Source organism: Delphinapterus leucas, chromosome 2 (assembly GCF_059928025.1).
Source record: "Delphinapterus leucas isolate spDelLeu-1000000601 "Yukka" chromosome 2, BTC_Dleu_Yukka2, whole genome shotgun sequence".
Taxonomy (NCBI): Eukaryota; Metazoa; Chordata; class Mammalia; order Artiodactyla; family Monodontidae; genus Delphinapterus; species Delphinapterus leucas.
This window is the reverse complement of record NC_143130.1, coordinates 150,004,851-150,027,731: the sequence shown is the minus strand read 5'-3', so window position 1 is coordinate 150,027,731 and position 22,881 is coordinate 150,004,851. Positions and strand designations below refer to the sequence as shown.

At 38.3% G+C, this 22,881-nt stretch overlaps 1 protein-coding gene across 3 annotated transcripts in view; it reads left to right on the top strand.

Moving 5' to 3' along the window:
* SYNJ2BP (synaptojanin 2 binding protein) overlaps positions 1-22,881 on the top strand; it is an 84,947-nt gene that overhangs the window by 21,706 nt on the left and 40,360 nt on the right. For 2 of the 3 annotated variants that reach the window (XM_089907888.1, XM_089907886.1), the window contains exons 2-3: positions 13,246-13,464; positions 18,074-18,336. In XM_089907888.1, coding sequence (XP_089764014.1) covers positions 18,273-18,336 — 64 coding nt within the window. In that variant the 5' untranslated portion in view covers positions 13,246-13,464; positions 18,074-18,272. Of the gene's footprint in view, positions 1-13,245; positions 13,465-18,073 lie in introns of all 3 variants that reach the window. The other variant, XM_089907887.1, reaches the window with a different exon arrangement.

Sequence of the window (22,881 nt, the reverse complement as noted above, 5' to 3'; positions counted from 1 at the left end):
CTCAGCAAAGAAGGGAAATCCATTGAGAACAGTCTATAAAGAGACAAGAGACAAGATGGCAGAGTAGAAGGACATGAGCTCACCTCCTTTTACAAAAACACCAAAATCTCAACTAACTGCTAAACAACCATAGACAAAAAGGACTCGAACATACCAAAAAAGATATTCTATACCCAAAGACAAAGAAGCAGCCACAATGAGATGATAGGCAGGGCACTTTCATGATATAATCAAATCTCATGCTGCCGGGTGGGCAACCCACAAACTGGAAGATAATTATATTGCAGAGTTTCTCCCACAGAAGTAAAAGTTCTGTGCCCCACGTCAGGCTCCCCAGCCTTGGGGTCTGCAATAAGGAGGATGAGCCCCCAGAGCATTTGGTATTGAAGGCCACTGGGGCTTCAGTGCAGGAGATCCACAGGATTGGGGGAAACAGACTCCACTCTTGGAGGATGCACACAAGGTTTCACATGCAATGGGAGACAGGGCAAAGCAGTGACTTTGTAAGATCCTGGGCCAGACCTACTTTCAGGTCATGGAGGGTATCCTGGGGAGTCAGGGGTCGGTTGTGGCTCACTGTGGGGGCAAAGGCACTGGTGACAGACACTCCAGGGAATACTCATTGGTGTGAGCTCTCTTGGAACTCACCATTTTGGCACTGATACGTGGCCCCACCCAACAGCCTGCAGGATCCACTGCTGGGATGCCTCAGGGCAAACAACCAACAGGGTGGGAACACAGCCCCACCCATCAGCAGACAGGCTGCCTAAAGTCATCCTGATCCAACAGCCACCTATAAACACACCCCCTTGACATGGCCCTGCCCACCAGAGGGAAAAACCCAGCTCCACACACCAGTGGGCAGGCACCAGTCCCTCCCACCAAGAAGCCTGCACAAGCCCCTGGACCAAGTTCACCCACCAGGAGGCAGACACCAGAACCAAGAAGAATTACAAACCTGCAGCCTGAGGAATGGAGACCACAAACACAGAAAATGAGACAATATGAGATGGAAGAGAAATATGTTCCAGATGAAGGAACAAGATTAAACCCCAGAAGAACAACTAAGTGAAGTAGAGATAGGTAATCTGCCTGAAAAAGAGTGCACAATAATGATGATCCAGATCTCAGAAAAGAAATGGAGGCACGGGCCAAGATGATACAAGAAATGTTGAATAAAGAGCTAGAAGCTTTAAAGAACAAAGAAACATTGATGAACAATACAATAGCTGAAATGAAGAATAAACTAGGGCTTCCCTGGTGGCGCAGTGGTTGAGAGTCCGCCTGCTGATGCAGGGGACGCAGGTTCGTGCCCCGATCCAGGAAGATCCCACATGCTGTGAAGCAGCTGGGCCTGTGAGCCATGGCCGCTGAGCCTGCATGTCTGGAGCCTGTGCTCCGCAACGGGACAGGCCACAACAGTGAGAGGCCCGCATACCGCAAAAAAAATAAGAATAAACTAGACGGAATCAATAGGAGAATAAGTGCATCAGAAGAACAAATAAGTGGATGGAAAACAGATTGGTGGAAATCACTGCTACAGAACAGAATAAAGAAGGAAAAATGAAAAGAAATGAGGACAGTCTAAGAGACATCTGGAACAACGTTAAACACACATTTGCATTACAGGGGACCCAAAAGGAGAAGAGAGAGAGAAAGGGCCTGAGAAAATATTTGAAGAGATAATACCTGAAAACATCCTTAATAGGGGAAAGGAAAACACTCATGCAAGTCCAGGAAGTGCAGGGAGTCCCATACAGGATAAACCCGAGAGGAAAATGCCAAGACACATATTAATCAAATTGACCAAAAAAAAAAAAAAAGAGAAAATATTAAAAGCCACAAGGGAAAAGCAACAAATAGCATACAAGGGAATCCCCAGAAGGTTATCAGTTGATTTTTCAGCAGAAACTCTGCAGGCCAGAAAGGAGTGGCAAAATATATTTAAAGTGATGAAGGGAAAAACCTACAACCAAGAATACTCTACCCAGCAAGGCTCACGTTCAGATTTGACAGAAAAATTAAAAGGTTTACAGACAAGCAAAAGCTAAGAGAATTCAGGAAAACCAAACCAGCTTTACAACAAATGCCAAAGGAACTTCTCCAGATGGAAAAGAAAAGGCCACAACTAGAAACAAGAAAATTACAAATGGGAAAGCTCACCACTAAAGACAAACATACAGTAAAGGTAGGAAATCATCCACGTACAAAATATGATATCAAAACCAGCAATTGTGAGAAGAGGAGACTACCAATGAAGGATACTGAAAATGCATTTGAAATTAAGAGACCAGCAACTTAAAACAACCTTGTATGTATATATATATATATATATATATATATATGTATATATATATACATATATATATAGACGGCTATATTTAAACTTTATGGTAACTGCAAACATATAATCTACAAGAGATACACACAGACACACACAAAAGCAATCCAAACACAGCACTAAAGTTAGTCATCAAATCACAACAAAAGAGAACAAAGGAGGTAGGTAAGAAAAAAGATATACAAAAACAAATCCAAAACAACAAGATGGCAATAAGAACATATCCATACATATGGATATACATATCCATATCCATACATATGGATATACATATCCATATCCATACATATGGATATACATATCCATATCCATACATATGGATATACATATCCATAATAACCTTAAATGTAAATGGATTAAATGTTCCAACCAAAAGACATAGACTGGCTGAATGTATACAAAAATAAGACCCATATATATGCTGTTTCAAAGAGATGCACTTCAGTTCTAGGGACACATACAGACTGAAAGTGAGGGGATGGAAAAAGGTATTCCAAGCAAATGGAAATCAAAAGAAAGCTGGAGTAGCAATACTCATATCAGGCAAAATAGATTTAAAATAAAGACTGTTAGAAAAGACAAAGTAGGATGCCATATAATGATCAATCCAAGAAGACGATATAATAATTGTAAATATATATGCACCCAAAATAGGAGCTCCTGAACATATAAAGCAAATGCTAACAGCCATAAAAGGAAAAATCAACAGTACACAATAATAGTGGGGATTTAACACCCAATTTACAACAATGGACAGATAATCCCAACAGAAAATCAATAAGGAAACACAGGCCTTAAATGACACATTAGACCAAATGGACTTAATTGATAGTTATAGAACATTCCATCCAAAAGCAACAGAATACACATTCTTCTCAAGTGCACACAGAACATTCTCCAGGATAGATCACATGCTGGACCACAAAGTCCTCGGTAAACTTAAGAAAGTTAAAATATCAAGCATTTTTTTCCCAACAACAGTATGAGATTAGAAATCAACTTCAAGGAAAAACAACTGGAAAACACACAACACGTGGAGGCTAAACAATATGTTACTCAACAGCCAATGGATCACTGAAAAAAAATCAAAGAGGAAATTTAAAAATACCTAGAGACAAGTGACAATGAAAACACAATGATCCAAAACTTATCAGATGCAGCAAAAGCAGTTCTAAGAGGGAAGTTTATAGCAATACAATCTTACCCCAGGAAACAAGAAAATCCTCAAATAAACAACCTAAACTTACACCTAAAGCAAGTAGAGAAAAAAGAAAAACCAAAACCAAAGTTAGTAGAAGGAAAGAAATTATAAAGATCAGAGCAAAAATAAATGAAATAGAGATGAAGAAAACAATAGCAAAGATCAATGAAAGTAAAAGCTGGTTCTTTGAAAAGATAAACAAAATTGACGAACCTTTAGCCAGACTAATCAAGAAAAAAAAGTGAGAGGGCTCAAATCAATAAAATTAGAAATGAAAAAGGAGAAGTTACAATGGACACCACAGAAATAAAAAGGATCATAAGAGACTACTACAAGAAACTATAAGCCAATAAAATGGACAAGCTAGGAGAAATGGACAAATTCTTAGAAAGGGACAATCTTCCAAGACTGAACCAGAAAGAAATAGAAAATATGAACAGACCAATCACAAGTACTGAAACTGAAAGTGTGATTTTAAAAGTTACAACAACAAAAAAAGTCCAGGACCAGATGGCTTCACAGGTGAATTCTATCAAACATTTAGAGAAGGGTTAACACCTATCCTTCTGCAACTCTTCCAAAAAATTGAAGAGGAAGGAACACTCCCAAACTTATTCCATGAGGTCAACATCACCCTGATACCAAAACCAGATACCACAAAAAAGCAAAATTACAGGCTAATATCACTGTATTAGTGATATTAGGTGAATATAGATGCAAAAATCCTCAACAAAGTATTAGGAAACTGACTCCAACAATATATTAAAAGGGTCATACACCATGGTCAAGCAGGATTTATTCCAGGGATGCAGGGAAGTTTTCAATATCTGCAAATCAATCAGTGTGATACACCACATTAACAAATTGAAGAATAAAAACCATATGATCATCTCAATAGATGCAGAAAAAGCTTTTGATAAAATTCAGTGTCCATTTATGATTAAAAACTCTCTGGAAGGTGGGCATAGAGGGAACATACCTCAACATAATAAAGGCCATATATGAAAACCAACAGCTAACATCACACTCAACAGTGGAAAGCTGAGAGCATTTCCCCTAAGATCAGGAATAAGACGAGGATATCCAATCTCACCACTTTTAATCAACATAATTTTGGAAGTCCTAGCCATGGCAGTCAGAGAAGAAAAAGAAAACAAATCCAGATTGGAAAGCAAGAAGTAAAACTGTCACTGTTTGCAGATAACATGATGATAGTTTACATAGAAAATCCTAAAGATGCTACCAGAAAACTGCTAGTGCTCATCAATGAATGTGGTAAGGTTGCAGGATACAAAATTAATATACAGAAATCTCTTGCATCCCTATATACTAACAATGAAAGATCAGAAAGGGAAATTAAGGAAACAACCCCATTTACCATCACATCAAAAAGAATAACATACCTAGGAATAAATCTACGTAGGGAGCAAAAGACCTGTACTCTGAAAACTGTAAGACAATTATAAAAGAAACTGAAGATGACACAAACAGATGGAAAGATATACCATGTTCTTGGATTGGAAGAATCAATATTGTCAAAATGACTATACGACCCAAGGCAATCTACAGATTCAATAAAATTCCTATTAAATTTCCAATGGCATTTTTCACAGAACTCGAACACAAAATTCTTAAATTTGTGTGGAAACAGAAAAGACCCTGAATAGCCAAAGCAATCCAGAAAAAGAAAAATGGAGCTAGAGGAAACAAGCTCCCTGACTTCAGACTATACTACAAAGCTACAGTAATCAAAGCATTATGGTACTGGCACGGAAGCTGAAATATAGATCAACGGAACAATATAGAAAGCCCAGAAATCAATCCATGCACTGATAGTTAAGTAATCTATGACAAAGGAGGCAAGAATATACAATGGAGGAAAGACATTCTCTTCAATATGTGGTGCTGGGGAAACTGGACAGCTATATGTAAAAGAATGAATCTAGAACATTCTCTAACACCATGCACAAAAATAAACTCAAAATGGATTAAAGACTTAATGCAAGACTGGATACTATAAAACTCTTAGAGGAAAATATAGGCAGAACACTCTTTGACATAAATTAGAAATATCTTTTTGGCTCCACCTCCTACAGTAATGAAAATAAAAACAAAAGTAAACAAATGGGATGTAAGTAAACTTCACAGCTTTTGCACAGCAAAGGAAACCATAAACAAAATGAAAAGATAACCCACAGAATGGGAGAAAATATTTGCAGATGATTCAACCAAGAATCTCCAAAATATACAAACAGCTCATGCAGCTCAATATCAAAAAAAACCAAACAACCAATCAAAAAATGGGCAGAAGACCTAAATAGACATTTCTCCAAAGAAAACATCCAGATGGCCAAAAAGCACATGAAAAGATGCTCAACATCATGAAATATTAGAGAAATGCAAATCAAAACTACAATGAGGTATCACCTCACACTGGTCAGAATGGCCATCGTCAAAAAAGTCTACAAACAATAAATGCTGGAGAGGGTGTGGAGAAACGGGAACCCTCCTACACTGTTTGTGGCAATGTATTGATAAATTGGTACAACCATTATGGAGAACAGTATGGAGATTCCTTAGAAAACTAAAAATAGAACTACCATATGATCCAGCAATCCCACTCCTGGGCATATATCCAGAGAAAATCATAATTCGAAAAGATACATGCGCCACCCCCTGCAGTGTTCGTTGCAGCAGTATTTACAATAGACATAACATGGAAGTAACCTAAATGTCCATAGGCAGAGGAATGGATAAAAAAAATGTGGTGTATATATATATATATATATATGTATGTATGTGTATGTGTGTATATATGTATGTATATATGTGTGTGTGTGTGTATATATATATTTGTATATGTATATATATATAAAAGAATAATATAATGCCATTTGCAGCAACATGGTTGGAGCTAGAGAGTATCATACCAAGTGAAGTAAGCCAGAGAAAGACAAATATCATATGATATCGCTTATACGTGGAATCTAAAAAATGATACAAATGAACTTATTTACAAAACAGAAACAGATTCACAAACATAGAAAACCATCTTATGGTTACCAAAGGGGAAAAGTGGGGGGAGGGATAAATTTGGAGTTTGGTATTAACATATACATACTGCTATATTTAAAATGGATAATCAACAAGCACCTACTGGATAGCACAATGAGCTCTACTCAATATTTTGTAATAACCTATATGGGAAAAGAATCTGAAAAAGAATGGATATATGTATATGTATAACTGAATCACTTTGTTGTACCTGAAACTGACACAACATTGTAAATCAACTATACTTGAATATAAAATAAAGATTAAATTAAAGAAAGAAACTTTCAAAAAAATTGTGAAAGAAAAATCTCATTGGTAAAGAAAACATACAGTAAATATAGTAGAACAGCCGTTCATAGCGCTAGTAGGAAGATTAAATGATAAAAGTAGTAAAATCCCTATATCCACAATAAGTAGTTAAGAAATACAGAAAATAAAAAGATGTAAAATATGATGTCAAAGAGAGTAAACATGGGTGTAGGGAAATAAAATTTCCCATGTAGGGAGGGTTATTAGAATGCATTCAAACTTAAGAGATCATCAACTTAATATAATCAGGTTTATATATAAGTCATTATATATAAACCTTATGGTAACCACAAATGAAAAATCTATAATAGATAAACATACAAAAAAGAGAAAGGAATCTAACATAACATAAAAGAAGTAATCAAATCACAAGGGAAGAGAGCAAAAGAAGGAAAGAACAAAAAAGAACTAAAAAAAACCACCAAAACAATTAACAATATGACAACAATTACATACCTATCAATAATTACTTTAAATCCAAATTGACTAGATGCTCCAATCAATAGACATAGAGTGGCTGAATGGATATGAAAACAAGACCCGTATATATGCTGCCCACATGAGATTCACTTCAGATCTAGACACACCCAGACCAAAAAGTGACAGGATGGAAAAAGGTATTCCATGAAAATGGAAATCAAAGAAAGCTGGGGTAGCAATACTTACGTCAGTGAAATCAGACTTTAAAATAAAAACTGTTACAAGAGGCAAAGAAGGACATTACCTGTGATCAAGGAATCAATTCAAGAAGAAGATATAACAATCTTAAATATGTATGCACTTAACAGATGACCACCTAAATACAAAAAAGCAAATAGTCACAGGCATAAAGGGAGAAATTGACAGTAATACAATAATAGTAGGGGACTTTAATACCCCACTTACATCAATGGACAGATCATCATGAAAGAAAATCAATTTAAAAATTGGTTTAAAAAAATTGGCCTTAGATGACATATTAGACCAGATGAACCTAAGATATATATACAGGGAGAAAATTCTATCTGAAAGTAGCTAAATATACATTCTTTTCAAATGCATATGGAACAGTCCCCAGGATAGATCACATGCTAGGCCACAAAAGAAATATTGATGTATATTAAGATTGAAATAATCCCTACTGACCACAATTATAAGAGTTTAGAAATTAACTACAAGAAAAAAAAAAGCAAAAACACAACTGCATGGAGGCTAACAATATGCTAGTAAACAAACCAATGGGTGCTGAAGAAATCAGAGAGGAAATCAGAAAATACCTGGAGACAAAATGGAAACACAATAATCCAAAATCTATGGAACACAGCAAAAGTAGTTCTAAGAGGGAAGTTTGTAGCAACACAAGAAGAATCTCAAATAGACAACCTGACCTTACACCTAAAGGATCTAGACAGAGAAGAACAAACAACACCCAAGGTTCATAGAAGGAACAAAATCATAAAAATCAGAACAGAAATAAATGACATAGAGATGTAAAAACAAAAATAATGGAAGAGATCAATAAAAGTAAGAATTGACTGTTTGAGAAGATAAAGAAAATTGATAAACCTTTAGCCAGATTCATCAAGGAAAAAAGATAAAGGATCCAAATAAATAATGTCAGAAATGAAAAGTGATAAATTATAACTGACATCACAGAAATACAAAAGATCATAAGAGATTACTATGAACAATTATATGCCAATAACATGGACAACCCAGAAGAAACGGATACATTCCTAGAAGCAATCTCCCAAGACTGAATCAGGAAGAAATACGAAATATGAGCAGAACAATTACCAGTAATGAAATAGAGTAAGTAATAAAAAACCTCCCAAGAAACAAAAGTCCAGGATCAGCTGGCTTCACAGGGGAATTCTGCCAAATACTTAAGAGTTAACACCTATCCTTCTCAAACTATTCCAAAAACTGAAGAGGAAGGAACACTTCCAAATTCATTCTGAGGCCAGAAAAACCCTGATACCAAAAGCATACAAAGACACCGTACCAAAAAGAAAATTACAGGCCAGTATCACTGACGTATATATGTGTAAAAGTCCTCAACAAAATATCAGCAAAGTGAATTCAACAATACATTAAAAGGATCATACACCATGATCCAGGGGGATTTGTGCCAGGAATGCAAGGATGGTTCAGTATCCACAGATCATTCCATGTGAGACACCATATTAATAAATTGAAGAATAAAAATCATATGATCATCTCAAAAGATGCAGAAAAGGCTTCTGACAAAATTCAACAACAATTTATGATAAAAAATCTCAACAAAGTTGAGTGTGGAGGGAACATATCTCAATATATAAAGTCCATTTATGACAAAACTACAGTCAATGTCATACTCAGTGGTCAAAAGCTGAAAGCATTTCCTCTAAGATCAGGAACAAGACAAGGATGCCCATTCTTGCAACTTTTATTTAACATAGTATTGGAAGTCCTAACCACAGAAACCACACAAGAAAAAGAAATAAAAGGATTCAGATTGAAAAGGAAGAAGCAAAACTCACTGTTTGCAGATGTCATGATACTATATATAGAAAATCCTAGAGATACCACCAAAAAAATTAAAAAACACTACTAGAACTCATCAATGAATTCAGTAAAGTTGCATGATACAAAATTGATATACAGAAATCTGTTGCATTTCTATACACTAACACAAACTGTCAGAGAAATTAAGAAAACAATCCCATTTATAATCACATAAAAAATAAAATATCTAGCAATAAATTTATCAAACGAGGTAAAAGACCTGTACTCAGGAAAACTATAAGACACTGATGAAAGAAATTGAAGACGTACAAAAATTGGAATATATACCATACTCTTGGATTGGAAGAACTAATATTGTTAACATGATCATGCTACCCAAGGCAATCCACAGATTCAATGCAATCCCTATCAAAATACTAATGGCATTTTTCACACAACTAAAACAAATAATTCTAAAATTTGTATGGAAACACAAAAGACCCCAAATAGCCAAAACAATCTTCAGAAATAAGAACAGAGGTGGAAAAATCACGCTCCCTGACTTCAGACTATACTACAAAGCTACAGTAATCAGAACAGTATGGTACTTGCACAAAAACAGACACATAGATCAATGGAACAGAATAGACAGCTCAGAAATGAATCCATGGTTAAATGGGCAATTAATCTACAACAAAAGAGGCAAGAATATAAATGGAGAAAAGACAGCTTCTTCAATAAATGGTGTTGGGAAACCTGGACAGGCACATGTAATCAAAGTGGACTATCTCACCCCATACACAAAAATAAACTCAAAATGAATTAAAGACTTATGTAAGACCTGAAACCGTAAAACTTCTAGAAGAAAACATAGGCAGCATGCTCTTTGATATCAGTCTTAACAACATTTTTTGATATGTCTCCTCAGATAAGGGAAACGAAAAAATAAACACATAGGACCTAATCAAACTAAAAAGATTTTGCACAGAAAAGGAAACTATCAACAGAACAAAAGGCCACCTGCTTATTAGAAGAAGATATGTGGAAATGATATATCCAGTGAGGGGTTAATACCCCAAATATACAAAGAACTCATACAATTTAACATCAAAAAATAAAACAAACGATTAAAAATGGCAGTGAACCTGAATAGATATTTTCCCAAAGTCGTATACATGGACAACAGACACATGAAAAGATGTGCAACATCACTAATCATCAGGAAAACATAAATCAAAACCACAATGAGATATGACCTCACACCTGTCAGAATGGCTATCATCAAAAAACAAAAACAAAAGCAAAAAACAAAACAACAAAAACAAACAAGAAGGAATAACAAGCATTGGCAAGGATGTGGAGAAAAGGGAAGGTTTGTGCACTGTTGGTGGGACAACAGTGGTGCAAAATTGGTGCAGCCACTATGGGAAACAGTATAGAAGTCCCTCAAATAATTAATACCATACGGTCCAGGAATTCCACCTCTGGGTATTTTTCCAAAGAAAACAGAAACACTAATTTGAAAAGATATAGGCACCCCTATGTTCATTGCAGCAGTATTTACAATAGCCAAGATATGAAAACAACCTAAGTGTCCATCAATATATGAAAGGATAAAAAGATGTGTGAGATATATGTGTGGGTATGTGTGCATTTAATGGAATATTAACCATAAAAAAGAATGAAATCTTGCCATTTTCAACAATATGGATGAATCTAGAGGGTATTATGCTAAGTGAAATAAATCAGAATGATAACAACAAATACTATAAGCTTTCATTTATATGTGAAATCTAAAAGAACAAAACAAACATAACATAAACAGCCTTAGAGAACAAACTGGTGATTGCAGAGAGGAAGGCCTTGGGGTGAGTAAAATAGATGAGGAGATTAAGAGGTACAAACTTATAGTTATAAAATAAATAAGTCATGGGGATGTACAGCATAGGGAATATAGTCAATAATATTGTAATAATTTTGTATGTTGACAGATGGTAACTGTACTTATTGTGGTGATCATTTTATAACATATAAAAATATCAAATCACTATGTTGTACACCTGAAACAAATATAATATTGTAAGTCAATTATACTTCAATTAAAAATAAATAGTAGAAGCTGGGGAAAATAAAAGAATTATTCTGAATATTTTTATTTGAATTGGGCAAATCCAGTTACCCAGGAAGAGGAAAGACTAAAGGAGGTATAGGGGATTAGGAATTCTATTTTCATCATGATAATTTAAGATGCCTGGTGACTGAGGAGCCTCAACATCAGTCCTATACTGTCTATTTCCAGAGTTCTTTAATGTGAGAGAAATAAACTTCCTTAGCCTATCGCATATAGAATTAAGTGTATATCTCTGTACTGGTGGGGTTTTTTTCATGATCTGTTTGTAGCCTATTTTTTGTGTCATCACCTACCAACCCATTCTGCTTTTTCGCTCATAGATTATGTTCTGTTTTCTTTTCCCCAAATGCTCATTATCGTGAGCCAGCCAGGAGGTCTATTCCCATGGCAGGTTGACCCCGGCCAGGGGCAGCCCCTTCCCAAGCTCCCAGCAGCTGCTGGAGCTCATTTTGCTCCAGGGAACTGGGAGGGACTCTCCCTGACAGGCGCCAGCCACCCCACAGCACAAGGCTGTTTGGAGCAGAGAAACATCCAGAGCTATGGTCCACATTTGGTGTCACTTGGGGTAAGTCACTCCCCCTTGTTCAGGCTGGGAATTCTCTCCACTCCATTTGGGCTGCTTCCCTTGCAGGAAGTGAGCCACTTTAGGTCTGTTCACTTTTGAGAGCTGGGCCACTCTGTTTGTAGGCCTCAATCTGTGAGTGGAAGTGGAATTTTAGACTACACCTCCTCTGATTTTCTGTCTGTGTGACTGTAGCTTATTTGTTGTTTGTGTGTATCATCTTGGGGTGAGCCATTCTGGTTTGTGCTTTTGTTTGTGGGACCATGTTTGTTATTTGTTATGTTGTACGTGTGTGAATCAGTACTTGTATTGGCTAGTTGAGACGTCTTTGGTGAATAATGTAGCTCACAAGTGATGACACCAGGTATCCTTCCCTATTGCATTGGGTTTCACCTGTGTTGGAACATTGGTTGGAATTTTCCCTTTGCAATGGGTGGGAATCTCCTTTTTGGTGCTAGGGAACTGTGATCCTGAGAGACCATTTTGCATTGCATTTGTTTGTTTGATATTTAATAACACCTGCCATGATAATCAGAGCTCTATTCCATCTTATAGAGTTTACACCCCTAGGGTGTAAGAAAGAAGTTTTTTTTTACCACTGTGTGGCCACTATGTTCTTTAGACTCTGGAGAAAATTTGGTTAAGATGAAACCCTTTTGAAATTCCAAAACTTGTTCTTTTTGCATATGTAGTTAGAGAAAGCTGGTTTGATGAAATACTTTTTTTCAGAATTCTGACCCTGAGAAAATAAAAATATTTCTAGGAGAAAGCTTGGAGTTAACTAAGTAAATTTAACTTATTCCAACTGTTTTTTGGTGTTATTTTCCTTTTTGGTTTTGCGTTTGCCAGATCAATTGCCACGACACATGCAGTCATGATTCCCTATCTTTCCATTTGCATGCTGTTTGTTGTTAAAAAGAGGGATCTTTGCTTGAAAAAGTTGAGGAAATTGTTGAACTTCACCCTTTTGTTTTTGTCCTGCAGGAATTAGATTTTGTTCCTTGTGTGTATGTTTGCATTTGTCTTGTGTGTAATTGTGCTGGCTACGGGAAACTCAAATTTGTTTCCTGAATGCAGCCCCTTGAGATGCATTCTCCAGAACTGGACCACTTTCGGTTATATTACAGCTAAGTTAACTTGTAAGTGAGCTCTCTTTTTTTTTTTTTTTTTTTTTTTTGCAGTATGCGGGCCTCTCACTGTTGTGGCCTCTCCTGTTGCGGAGCACAAGCTCCGGACGCGCAGCCTCAGCGGCCATGGCTCATGGGCCCAGCCGCTCCGCGGCATGTGGGATCTTCCCGGACCGGGGCACGAACCCGTGTCCCCTGCATCGGCAGGCGGACTCTCAACCACTGCGCCACCAGGGAAACCCCCTAAGTGAGCTCTATTTAATTGACTCAAAAGTAAGTGCTTACAAATGAAATACTTCTTAGTATTTAGAAAGTTGGCCAAAATGAATTTCAGGTCCTCATGACCTGGGAAATGTTCAGTACTGAATTGATATCTGGCACTGAAGCTAGCTTAAGCTTGTTAAGTATAATACTTCTGTTGTACCTAGGTTATTTAGAAATCAAATAAGACCTTATATCTGTTGCAAATTTGTCAGCAAGAAAAATAACTTGATATGATGAAACCTTAAGTCTATCTAAAATAGCCTCTCCAGACTGGTAACTTGAAACTGAACTAAGTTAAATGGCAAGAATTCATTGACCATCTAGGTCATTTCAAATAGGATAAAATATTGGAACACTGGTTGCTGGGCAAATCTAAGTTTACCTACCTTTGCCTTCTTAGGAGAGGAAAACCAAAGCATAAGTTTCCAATCAGAAAATGCTGGTATGACAAACAGTTCACAATTACTTGCCTCTTAGTTTTCACTAAAAATTAAGGTACTTAAGAGTTGAGGATTCTAATCTAAATATGTAATTAAAGCTACTAAAATATTTTAAAAAACATTTCAGTTTACAGTAGGAAAGTAGGATATATGTTTTGAGTAAAAACGGACTTTTATGCATGGTCAGGCTGAGATTAGATTAAATTTAGGTAAATGGATTTTGTTATCAATATTAAAAGTAAGCTGGTGCGAGACTAGATTTGGTTCCTCTCTGCTAAGAGAACAAGTTTACCTGGAATGCTGCTTTTGATAACAGGTTATATAAACTTCCTTCCTTTAAGTGATCTGTATTTGCTTTTAAGTTCTCTTCTCACTTTGGATAAGAAACAGGTATTGTCTTACAGTGACTGATGATCTTATTTGACCAAGTGTTTTGAAACTTTTTGGCAAACTTCCCAAATATCAAATTTTAATTAAAGTTCTTTTGACCTCCAGCTAACTTTGGGATTTGTTAGGGGGCCCCTAAGGCATCTCAAGGAGGAATATTTAACTAGTATTATTTGGTACATTGAATTACATGGGAAGCATTGTCAAAGGAATGATAAGCCTTCCTTTATTATACTGTACAGATAAATGTTACTACTATAGATATTCTAGAAACTATATAAAGTTTCTGAAATGTAGATATGTCCTGGTATAATCTATCAGCCATAACTCTGGTCATATCATAGCAAATTGATTCAGTTTTGTCAACACATTGTGATCAGATCTTTAACCTTGCCTTTTTAAGTCTTAAATAGACAGTTAAGCTGATGCTTTGCAGAAGTGCTTCATCTTCAAGAAGATTCATAGGGAGGACTTTTTTGATAAGTGCAGGTCTCTAATAAATTTCAGATTATACCGCTGAACTGGGTAAGAAATTTAAAATCCTAATGGAAGACCTGATGGCTTCATAAAAAGATAACAAAAGGATTGGTTACTGAGTAAATTGGTATATATGGTTATAATGGTTATGCGTTTTGTCTGGAATATTACTGATTTTGATCTGTGTTCTCCAGATATAGGGAAGCCCTTCCCCTCAAGTTACTCATGACTTAAAGCAATTTGGTAAATTATACTTCTGTGAGTCTGGCTTTGTGGCAACAAGTCTCCCCCAGCATGTCAGGTCCATACTGGTTTTTAGGCTTATTCTCCTGAATTCCTCAGGGAATGAGATCTTTCTTATACAAGACTTGGATCCAGGACTTGGAACTTGGGATTATTTCCAACTCGGTATCCATGCCCCAAATCAAGGTAGGACTGTGTCCCATTTTAGCAGGAAGTAGCTAGAGTGGTCATCACCCCATTCCCTGAAAGACTTGGGGAAGGATGAAACAGAATTGGAGGTTGAAACCAAGTCCCCCTAAAACTGAGTTCCTCTGCCAAGTTCATGATTAACCACTCTATCCAAAACATACCTACATGTTCTCCTCAAGATTGAGGAATATCAAAGAAAAGGGGGGAATTGTAATAGAGCAGGGCGTGCAGCCATTGGCAGGCGGCAGTTACCAGGCAACCATTACTGCAAGACCACTAGCACGGTGGTTAGGGGGCCCATTAGGCCAACCCTCAGGTGAGTGGTGGTCACCAGGCAGAGAGTGAGGTAAGAGGCGGATCCTGGCCTTCTCCCCCCGGGCCCTACAGCTCACCTGGCCTCAGGCTGGCAGGTGAGCTGGGAGGCCCAGGGAACAGGCAGGGGGCTGTGTCCTGCAGGGCTCCATAGGCCTCACCAAGGTCACCCACTGGCCGGTCCCAGGCCTTGAGGTGGTGATGAACCTCTCCCCCATCCCCACCTCTGCAACCTAATGGCAGTGGCAGTCTGCATGGGTTGCGGTCCATTGGACCTGGCTCCCTACCCCCCATTTAGGCAGCCTGAGGCACCTGAGGACCAATTGGGTCCTGGGCACCTGGCTCCCTCAGTGATGATGGCTGGGCAGGGACTGGGGACCTGGCCCTGAGGGCACTGCCAGCTGAGATCTGCCTGTTTAGCTGGGCCTGGGTACTGGCGGGAGGACCCAGACTGGGTGCTAGACGAACGCTCCTGGGCAGGGAAACTGGCCCCCGCAGGGACCCCCTCCTCTTAGCCAGGACCTGGACCTCGGAGGGTGAAAGGTGAAAGTTATGCCTTGGGACCTTGCCCTTTCTTGTCAGAACAGAGAATAACATTTGTTTGGTGGAGATTTACAGGAACACCATCACTTGACCATGACCTGACCTCAAGAACAAAGGATCTGACACCAAGAAGTTTGCAACAACTAACCACGCCCCTCCCTCACCTTTCCTATAAAGGGCCTTTGCTGAAAGCTTTCAAGGAGTTTGGGTTTTTTAAGGCATGATCCACCCGTCTCCTTGCATGGCCCTGCAATAAACCATTCTCTGCTCCAAGCTCCGACATTTTGGTATTGTTTGGCCTCACTGTGCGTCATCAGGCACATGCACTTGTGTTCATTAACACCGTGACTACCCTGATTCCATAGCTTTTCTCAATTGTTTTCTCTTAGTGGAAACTCCTATTTCCTCTGTTATCTGCCTTCCTACATATTAAAGTTTCCTCATTCTTAAAAACTATACTTACATTAAGGTATAAAGATAATTTACCTGCCTTATCTGTCACTCCACTTATTACCAGCACTTCCTAAACTTATTTGGTGACCGTTTTTCTTTTACTGCTCTTTGTGTTTCTTTTGAAACTGAGGGCTCAGGTGAAAAGGGCAATCTTCCCAGGTACAGATTAGTGACTCCCCCACCCCCACATAGTCTACAAGAAACTTTTATTTTTCTTCAAAATTTCTTCATTAATAAGTTTCCTGATTTTCTTTTCCTATTTCTATCTGATGTCTTCTCTCTTGGCATTCCAATATCACCTACTTACTTTTTTTTTTCACTTATCATACTTTGTTTTTCACTTTATTTACTCATTCAACTAACACGTGTTAGGAGGGCTGGAAGTTGAGGATGGCATGAATCTGAGTTTGAAGTTGAGAAGTCATTTTTAAAATTTTCATCTCATTTACTCATTTCAAAAACATTTTTAAAGATCTATTATCATGCCCTTTTTAAGATGGGGAAACACAGTTGGGAGATATTAGGTTACCCGATCAAAGCCAGACAACTGGAAGATGGAGCTGAAACTTGAGATCAGGTCTTCTAACATCACCTCCTGTGTTCTTTCCACTATTGCATATTAACCTCTCTCAGGATTGGCAAATAAGAGGCCTTCCTGCTGAATCTGCCTCTTTCTTGTTTTGTTTGTTAAACACAGTAGCTTCTGGTTTGAGAAATCACCTGGAGTCAGACCACAGGGATTGATGGAAGATTGAAAAGTTCAATTCCAATTAAGGCATTCCAATTCAGATTAAATAATCAAACCAGAAGCTACTGTGTTTACCAGTCTTACTGCAGGGACTTAAAAAAAAAAAAAAGATTGAATTTTCCCTGTTTTCCCTGTTACCAAAAGGAAGAGACCTTTACCCCTCTCCCCTTTCATAGAGAATTTTCTTGAACAAATTTGTAATTATAAATCCTTCCTATGTCTCTTTTATATGTATATAAGTCTTTTTAAAAGCTAAACAAGCCTCTTACCAGGTACAACTCAGTAAAGTTTTTCTTAAGGTCCTGGGAGCCAACTCTTTGAAATCTAAATATCCAGGAAGATAGTGCCCCATATCCTCGCACCATAGAAGTTAGCCTAGGCTCGTTGCTCCAAGCTAAAAGTACCTTCTTGTCACAGAAATAGACAAGTTTTCTTTTTCCCTTCGATAATGGCAATTAAGGAACACAAATGGCTACCCCAAGCGTGACCTACCAAAGAAGGTATAGCAACCGGTGTGGTTACGTAGTACTCTTACATGAGAACATGCACGTAATGGATTGTATCTGCTTGTCTATAAAAAAGGGTGAGATTCTTTCTTTGCAATCGCATTAGCAATTGCCTGTGACACCCATCCCAGTCTGGTTCAGGGCTTACTGAATAATATAATTTTTTTTCTACATTTGGTTAGATTTTCTGAGATGGCAGGAGATCTTAGTTTTCATTTTTCCTTGACAATATCAATTCATTTATGTCTCTTACCTTCCCTATCCCTACCCAGGATAGAAATGCGCTCCTTACTCACCTCACAGTTTGTTTTGACCACCAGGTGAGATAACGCCTCAGAACGGCAGCCAGAACCACGACTCCCAGCATTCCTGGCGCTCGCCTCTCTCCTGGCTTCCTCTTCCGGTTCAGGGGCTACTGAAACCGAAAGTGCGATGCTGTGGCCGCCGCCGGGGTGATTTTCACCTTCGCCTGCGCGAGCCCTCGCTGACCCAGGTTGGGAAGCCAGACAAGAGTAAAATATGAACGGAAGAGTGGATTACTTGGTTACTGAGGAGGAGATCAATCTCACTAGAGGACCCTCAGGTATGTGCAGAAATGATCATCGCTGGGAGTAGGGTACTTGAGGCTGTAATTGCAGAGCGGACACCTCTTCTGCAGAGCCAGATTCTTTTGGCCTCGGAGAAGGCAGGCCCCAACCGAGATATTTCCTGCAACGCTTGTGAGCACATAGAAGGCTATATTGGCATCCAGCGTTAGCCTGAGACGGATCTGAGGCGTCCACCTCATTTTGCAGTTGGGTTACCACATATATTTATAGTCAGGAAGTTTCTTTCTGCTAACGGTACTAGAAAATCCTGGGGGAAAGCCTGCTTTTTAGCCAGCACCCGTGAACACCACACCCTTCCTTCCGTTTGCCTCTCTATCCCTGTTTCTATGAGAGACAGTTTAGTAAAAATGGGAGCATAAACGGTGTGTACTGTAAATGCATAGCCGTTGTCTTGGTGCTAGTATCCCTCCCTCCCTCCTTTCATTTCTGGGAAATTCATTTAGACGGTCAACTGGAATGTTAAACCAGAAAGAGACCTTAAAGATCTACTACAGATGTTCCCAAAGCTGGTTTCGCCTCAAAATTATCCAAGGTTTTTTGGTTTTTCTTTTTTTTTTTAAAAAAAAGGTTAATTCCTAGGACCCACCTCTGTGAATTTGGATTCAATACAGATGTTTCTTTGGTCCTTTTCATCCCTTCCTTCCTTCCCACAAGCCTGGCATGTGATTCCGATACTACCAAATCCTCACTTTCACCTACAGTGCTTTTATCTCCTGATGCATTTCACTCCACTAGGCTCTTAATAGTACTACATGCTGCCCACTTTGGCTTTTGTTGCCTTTCCTTTACAGCTGTCTAGTGTATCAATTAAGAGCTTTAGCTTTGGGCTTATGTAGGTCCAAAAATGATATTTAACCTCTTACTAGTTCTTTGATATTTATTAACTAACTTTACTGATGTAAGACTTAATTTCTCATATGTAAAGTGTGCATGATAATAGAGTACGCTTCCTATGGTCATGAGAATGAAATCAGTTAATCTATGTAAAATATTTAGAACATTGTGTGCTAAGCACTGTGCGTTCACTACTGTTGTTGTTTTTATTGTTAGTAGATAAATGGTTAGGTTAACACGGTAAATCCCGCTAAATACTGTTATTTCAAGAGTCTCCAACAACTCAAGTACCATGAGCTCTATCGGAAATAATTTTTTAAGTCTTTCACTCCTTTCTGTTTCCATCGTCACTACTTAGACCAGTCCATCTTTTCCCATCTGGAATTTTGCAGTAGCTTGACCACCACTCATAGATTATTTTTCATAAAATATGGCTTTTTTTTTTTTTTTTTTAACGCGGGCCTCTCACTGTTGTGGCCTCTTCCGTTGCGGAGCACAGGCTCCGGACGCGCAGCCTCAGCGGCCATGGCTCATGGGCCCAGCCGCTCCGTGGCATGTGGGATCTTCCCGGACCGGGGCACGAACCCGTGTCCCCTGCATCGGCAGGCGGACTCTCAACCACTGTGCCACCAGGGAAGCCCAAATATGGCTTTCTGAATCATCCATGCTTTGTCTTCTTTCTTGTTATAAAAAAATTGGAAATCAACTTTACTTATGAGAGTGTAATTTATTACTGATCTGCATGGTTTAATGTCGTGCTTCGTACGATCTCCTGAACTTTTGTCAAAGGCTCGTTCAGTGTGCCCAAGTCTCTTAGGTACATTTTTCTTATTTTATGTAAATTTCTCCTTCTCTTCCTGTTAATGGTTATTGACTTTTGAGGCTAACATGGAAAATTATTGTTAAACCAAAATCTGTTTTTCTGTACTTTTCATCCATTGGTACTTGTTCTTCTCCTAGGGCCAACTGAAACAATGGTAGTTCATTTTCTGATTGCCTTGCAAGTATTTAAAGGCATCTGGTTGTTCTCCTGTTTTGTCTCTTCTACAGCCTAAATATCCCTAGTTGTTACATTAGCTCTCTTGTGATGTGATTTGAAGTTTGATTCTTGTCTCTTGCTTAAGAATTTAACGTATTTTGACATGGTCCTTTTGCTGCAGTATCCACAGTATTTTCAGGATCTCCTGACTGGAGCAGAGCAGAACTCTGATATTCTCTTGCATATTCCAGTCACTAAATATTTTAAAAGTTTAGTGTAATATCACTTCACCTTTTTTGGTATTTACATAACAGTGTTGATTAATGCTCAGCTCACTATTCACTGAATTTTCTGACCCTATTGATCTTGCAGACCTGAAGTTCCTAGTGTTACCATTTTTCTGCATTATTAGAATTAGGACAAACGTCAAAGGACTGATTAAGAATAATTGTATATGCTAATATATCTCACCTCAGAGTTGTTTAATTTCTGTTTTGTATGTGCATTTATTCAAAAATGAATGAATTTATTCACCTAGTGACTTTTAATTTTTTCTAAGCATTTTCATGTTTTACTCATATAAGTTGATAAACTTAAAAGTTTAGATGAGTAGAGCCACAAACTTGGATAAAAACAGTCATTTGAAGTTTGATTGGTTCATTTAACGAGGTTCCAAGTTTCTGTTTATCACCTCCCAAAGCTAGTTACCTGCTATGTGGTATTCCTAAGAAGTCTCACAGTCTAACTCCGCTTTTCCTCACTGTGCCATCATGAAGATACATAGGGAAGAAGTCAGTTATCACCACTAGAAGCTTCCAGTAATTTTGGTAGTCCCATAGTGTTCTTTCTTTCTATAGAAGAAATATGAAAAGCCTATAGTTCCAAGTATGCATCTCTGTTTGTAGTCAGCATTGTCACTGTTTCAGTACAGCATCCTTTGTAGGGACCTGATAGTTTAATCAGGTAACTGCAAGAATGTACATACTTTTGCCTTTTTGTGTCAGTGTTCTGTCAGGGGCAAGAGTCTTGGGTAATTCCAGTGTTTAGGCCCATTTTGCAAGGCAAATGAACCTATTCTGTCTGATCTTGCTTACTGCAAGGGAAATAAAATCTTGGGGAAATTATGACTATGAAGTGAGTATCTGGTGAGGCAAAAGGAAGCTTGGTACGTAGCTTGACATCTATCCTATGCCTACTTCCTCAGCCATGTAAGGAGAGGCTTAGGCTGGACGACTTTGTTAGTTTCTTCCACTTCCAAGAGTTCATGATTCTTTGGCCATGTGTTGTTTTATGGCTCCTGCCATTTTGAACCAGCAGTAGGTGGTCTGAAGAATCAATCACAATCTCAAATGAAACACCCTCAAGGGTTTGAAGAGTTAACTTTTTATCCTTTATGGAACACTCTTCTTTCTATGGGCATCCAGCTTGATTATAGTCTCGAAGCCTCCCACTTTTATCAAATTGAGAGTTTTTAATGTTGGAAAGACTCAGTTACTCTAAGAAGTATGACAAGAATCTAATTTAGCTTTTTTTCACTGTAACAGGTACATATTGGCCATAAAGACAACCCTACTTCATGTTGGATATTAGGATTCCTTGTTCAGGACTGAGTTATCAGTGAGTTTTGGCAAGTTGCTCCCGATTACCACCTTTAAAGAGGGAACAGAATCTCTATTTTTCTACTTTCTTTAAAGGAGTTGCAGAGGGTAATGGGTTGGTACAGTGTTTTAATAATGAATAATTAAGGAAGTATTCTCTTTCTGGCAGTGTGCTAGTTACTTTATATATATATATATAAATGTTTTTTCTTCACAACCACCGTGAATGGTGATTAATCCACATTATTAATTGAGGAAATTGTCCCTCAGAGAGGTTAAGGATTTGCCCAAGTTCTAAAGCCAGTAAGTTTCAAAAGCCAGGAATTTAACCCAGATCTGTTGATTATAGTGTTCCATATACTACCTCCCACTATAGTAGCTATGTCTAAGGAGTTGGCTCCCAGCCTTTCTCCTGACCTTTATTTTGTTATATTATGCCTTATTTCCAGAATGATTTGAGGCATCTTATGACTAACACAATCCGCAGTGGAAAGTTTTTATAGTTTTCTATTGAGAGAGCTGACAGCGTATCAAGGTGAGAACCTAAAAACAAAAACCTCATGAAGTCCAAGCATCTAAGCCTCTACAGACCTGCCGTGTGCTTTGTGTTTAACCCCGAGACTGGTGCTAACAGTTTTCTGAGCCTTCATATGCCAAATAGAGCTGAGAATAAAGTGCTGTATCCTTGCCCTAGTTTCTCTTTTTATTTTTTTTTGGTTTATTTTTTATTTTTTATTTTTTTTGCGGTACACGGGCCTCTCAGTGCTGTGGCATCTCCCGTTGAGGAGCACAGGCTCCAGACGCCCAGGCTCAGCGGCCATGGCTCACGGGCCCAGCCGCTCCGTGGCATGTGGGATCTTCTCGGGACTGGGGCACGAACCCGTGTCCCCTGCATCAGAAGGTGGACTCTCAACCACTGCGCCACCAGGGAAGCCCCTTATTTTCTCTTTTGATTATGTGAAGTCTAGCCCTCATTGAATTTATGTTCCAATGGAGATATGACATTCACATGTAAAAAGTTAAATCTCAGTGCAGAGGTGCAGATGGTTAAGGACTGTGATGAGCTCATGTAATAGGAGGACAAAGGAAGTGTGTAGAGAGGTATGTTA